Source organism: Pinus tabuliformis, chromosome J (genome assembly GCF_031772625.1).
Source record: "Pinus tabuliformis cultivar Carrire ecotype Pingquan chromosome J, CPIR1, whole genome shotgun sequence".
NCBI lineage: Eukaryota > Viridiplantae > Streptophyta > Pinopsida > Pinales > Pinaceae > Pinus > Pinus tabuliformis.
In genome coordinates this window covers 1,032,000,503-1,032,005,556 of record NC_142295.1, presented here as the reverse complement: position 1 = coordinate 1,032,005,556, position 5,054 = coordinate 1,032,000,503, and the positions used below count along the sequence as shown (strand labels likewise).

Sequence of the window (5,054 nt, the reverse complement as noted above, 5' to 3'; positions counted from 1 at the left end):
ATCATGCCTCTGGTCCAGCTGCTCATATATCCATGATTCCCTGCACATTATCATCTCCTCTTGCATGCACTGATCCTATTATCTCTACTTCATCTCCCGAGTCTTTCTCCTCCCCGTGCCCATCCTCCCCTCCTCACCCTTATTTCCTTCGGTCTCGGAATCCATCAAAAGAGCAGACAGTCAGTCACTCGGGTCTGGGCATTGTCATACCGGAGGGGGCATCACTACATACCAGAGGGAGAAAATCACATCTTTCTAAAGCCATCAAACAGGCTGGGGCGGAGGTGGTCTCTGGCCGACAAGCGACCATTGACGGGGTTCTTAGAGCAGGACACACCCCGAGAGGTGTTCCCCCATGAAGTGTCTTTCTTTTAATTGTAGAGGACTGGCTAGTTCCTCCAAAAAACTAGCCATGAAGCGGCTCATTGATACTGAGCCTATCGACATTATCATGCTACAAGAAACCCTATGCTCTGCTGATCAAATTATTCGTGTCATGCAAGCATTGGTCCCAGGATGGAGTTTTTTTGCAAATGATGCTGTGGGACGATCTGGGGGTCTTGCCATTGGATTAAACCCTCGGTCCATAAATCCTATATCTACCTGGGGAGGTGCAGGGTTCATTGGATTGGATTTCTTCTCGGCTGATCTTGGCATGGATCTCAGGATGGTCAATATATATGCTCCATGCTCCCAGAGAGAATCATTCTGGCGGAATACTCTTCAGCTCCCCCTGCTGAATGAAGACCATGTTATCATAGGAGGAGATCTCAATTTCTCTCTGGGTTTCAGGGAATCATGGGGCACTGAGGCTCAAATTGACGCTATCACGGATTTTATGACTAATCTTCTGGAGCAATCAGATTTCTCGGATATTCCTTTGCAGCGACTCCTTCCTACATGGCGGAACCGAAGGGTGGGGGATGCTGCACTTGCCCGCAGACTCGACAGATTTCTGTTAAAGGGCCCTCTTCTTCAGCATCTGCATCTCTTCAGACAATGGGTTGGCTCGGGGGGAATATCGGATCACAATCCTATATACCTGGAGATTCAGGGTCCTACCAAGAAGCCCAAGGCACCCTTCAAATTTAATTCCTCTTGGCTGAAGGATCCAGACTATATTCAGCTAATAAAGGATCACTGGGCCTCTCATCCCATCAATGACTCTGTCCCTCTTGCCAAAGGTTTCTGTAGGAACCTTTCTGATATCAAACACATTACTATCAAGTGGGCAAGGGAGAAATTGGAACGTGAAACAGCACAGCTCTCCCATATTGAAGCGGACTTATGTTCACTCACCGATGACAGAGGACAAGGATTCATGACTGCTGCAGACAAATGTAGGCTTATTGATCTTGAGAATCAAAAAGCCAAGATTCTCAAAGAGAGAGAGGAATCCATTAGATTAAGGAGCCGAGCTTTATGGATTCAAGCTGGGGATGACAACACAAAGTTTTTCCATAACTTTGCAAAGTCCAGGAAGGTATCTAATACTATCTGGAAGCTCCCTACCCCGGATGGAGAAATAGCGGACAATTTCAATAAGCTCGCTCACCTGGGCATCACTCATTTCAGGAACCTCTACAAGAGTCCACGAGAAGAAAACTTACTGGATATTATCAATGTGGCTAACCACTTTCCGAGATTCGTGGAGGAAGAAGATGTGGAGACCTTAACTGACCCGGTCACTGCCGAGGAACTGGAAGGAGTTCTGAAATGGTTCAAAAAAGACAAAAGCCCGGGGCCGGACGGATGGACCATCGAATTCTACACAGCTTTCTTCGATGTTTTGGGTCAGGACTTACTACAGGTGGTTGAAGAAAGCAGGACTTCTGGATCATTATATCATGCCATAAACTCTACCTTCATCGCTCTCATCCCCAAATCTGACTCCCCAGCATCCTTTGATGATTACAGACCCATCTCTTTGTGTAACTGCCTCTATAAAATCATCTCGAAGACCATTGCAAATCGTCTTAGACCGATTCTCTCCCGGTCCATTGCCCCTCAGCAATTTGCTTTTCTCGAATCTAGACAGATCCATGAGGCCATTGGACTCGCACAAGAAGCCCTCCATTCCATCTGGTCGAAGAACTTAAAAGCCATCCTCCTCAAAATCGATCTGTCAAAAGCTTTTGACCGTGTCAGCTGGCTCTATCTCAAAATGATCCTCATCCATCTGGGTTTCCCTCATGCATACATTTCTTGGATCATGGCCTGCATTACCACTCCATCTTTCAGTATTCTTATCAATGGTTCGGCCACAGATTTTTTCCATTCGGAGAGGGGTCTGAGACAGGGGTGTCCTCTATCGCCCCTTCTCTTCCTATTGGTCATGGAAGGTCTCAGCCGCCTCATGGAAGCGGCCAAGCGATCTGGAGACATAGGGGGCCTCCGCATAACTGATCTTTGCTATCTCACTCATTTACTCTTTGTGGATGATGTTCTTATACTTCTCAATGGCAGTGTTCGTGACACTCGATCTTTCTCAAAGATCCTTCTTCTTTTTTCCTCTGCCACGGGTATGATGACAAACCAGTTGAAATCAACCATTACCTGTGCACGCACATCTGTACAGGAGACCCAGACTGGCCTTCAAGCATTTCCTTACTCGGTCCACCCCCTGGATAGAGGTCTTAAATATTTGGGTTTCAATCTGAAACCTACTTGTCAAAGGATTGCTGACTGGGTCTGGTTGGTGGCCAAATTGGAAAAAAGACTCACAGGATGGAGCTTCAGATATCTCTCCAGGGCTGGTAGACTGGTGCTCATCAAGTCTGTTTTAGAAGCCACCCCGGTGTTCTGGATGGCCCTAGCCTGGATACCCAGGAACATCCTGGGGCGGCTACAACAGTTATGCAACCGATACCTCTGGAATGGGAGTCAGGATAAAAGAGTATTTGCTTGGATCGGATGGAAGAAAATCTCATTGCCCAAAAAATGGGGAGGATGGGGACTAAAGGAACTGCCTGAATTTGCAAAAGCACTGGCCGCCAAGATGGGGTGGACTCTGCTTACTGGTCAAAATCTCTGGACACAGGTAGTCTATTTTAAATACATTTGGCCTCATAATATTATGGATTGGGCCCGCTTCCCTACTTGGTCAACAATGGGATGCTCATCGGTTTGGAAGGCTTTGATTCAATCCCTTCCTCTCATCCGGAATAATCTTGCTTGGCGCATTAATGATGGATTGACGGGCAGAATTGGTTTGGACCCTTGGATTAACTGTGGGGGTAGACATATCCTTAATCCAGATCTTATTATGCACCTTCAGGCCCGGGATATACGACATTTTGCACAGATCGCAGACCAACAGCGCACTGATATTTTTTCCCAGGCCTGGAAATCCGCTCAGCAATTGGATCTCCCGCTACAATGGCATCAGGAATGGGATCGCTATACTGAATCATTGACTGAATCTCACATTCGGATAAAACAAGGACCGGATGAACTTATCTGGTGCATTGCTGACCATGGTATATATGCGCCAAAATTTGGATACACTGCTCTCATTTCTCACAGAATGCCTGAAGCGTTACAGTCATGGTGGCAATCCATTTGGAAGCTCAAGGCACCTCCACGAACCAAGCTTTTCCTCTGGTGTGCACTAAACGGCAATGTACCCACAGGGGATCATCTCACTCGCAGAGCCATTTTTGGCCCATCATGGTGTATCTTCTGTAAAAATGCATCGGAGACTCAGGATCATATTTTCCTCCTATGCCCTGTCATCCTCAATCTTTGGAACAACATCTGTAATCTATTGGGTATCGCAGCCAATTGGAAAGGGATCGATATTAAGAGTGCTTGGGATACTTGGTCACAATGTCATCCGGGCACTAAATTACAAAACCTTCCGCCTGTGGCTACTTGGCATATATGGCTTGCTCGAAATCGGGCTATATTTGAAGATCGTCTGATATCATGGAACCGGGTTGAGGCCACCATCATTGCTGCATATCATGAGTTACCAGACCCTCCTCCCCCGAGACCGAGATCCATACAGCCCATGCCCAATATTGATAGAACCATCCCGTGGGCATTCTTCGACGGAGCAGCTAATCAGGATGGATGTGGCGGGGGTTTTGTATTGCACATAAATGAACACCATCGATACCTCGCTAAAATAGGCTTTGGCAATGGATCAAATAATTTCGCTGAGCTCTCTGCTGTCCACAATCTACTACATTTTGCATTATCCCATCATCATACAAGAATCAATATTTTTGGGGACTCATTGGTGGTTGTTAATTGGATTAACAATATCACTACTTGTCATACACACACTCTCAGCAATTTATTACATGATACTCACATTCTCAAAGCTGCTTTTAACCATTGCACATGTTTACATATTTACAGAGAGCATAACAGCGAGGCTGACAAATTATCCAAAGAGGCCTCGTTACTTCCCAGAGGCGAGAGGATAATAGTGGAACAGAATGGAGCAGAGGAGTATCAATTTTACCACAGGCCATTCATCGATCAAAGAGAACAAAGGGACAACAGTCCCAACAGCTGATGGTCAATGGCGTTTTTGCTTTTTGTTATTAGACATATATAGAACATGGATATTATGTTTATTACCAGAGTCCTCTTTCGGACAATAGATAGAATGCACAGTCAGATGAATGTACACAGAACAGTCTGCTTATACTTACAGAACAACACCTTGATGGGGTGACTTTTGTATGAACAATCCAGCAATGCCTCGGCATCTGCTTTATGTAATTTTCAAACATTAATGAAAGTTACTGATTTTTCTAGTGGAAAAAAAAAAACAATTTAAGATCTTGGTTCACTATATTTCCATAGATATGCTCTGAGGAAGTTAGGGCTTTTGCGGGCTCTATAATTCTGTATCAAACACGTGACCTAGTGAAAATCACCATAACTTTGTTGCCACGAGGCTTTAGAAGCTGAAATTTTTACCACGTGGATCCTAAATCATAGGGAACAACATGTAAAACGTTCAGATCTTGGTTTGATATATTTTTAGAGATATGCTCTTAGGAAGTTAGGATTTTTGTGGGCTCCATAATTCTGTCTCA

At 45.2% G+C, this 5,054-nt stretch overlaps 1 protein-coding gene across 1 annotated transcript; it reads left to right on the top strand.

Moving 5' to 3' along the window:
- The first annotated feature begins 412 nt into the window (after positions 1 to 412).
- On the top strand, positions 413 to 4,525 carry LOC149230383 (uncharacterized). Its single transcript, XM_089381303.1, has 2 exons — positions 413 to 1,719; positions 2,242 to 4,525. Exons 1-2 carry the CDS (start codon positions 413 to 415, stop codon positions 4,523 to 4,525), a joined length of 3,591 nt encoding a protein of 1,196 aa, XP_089237429.1.
- Positions 4,526 to 5,054: the final 529 nt, after the last annotated feature.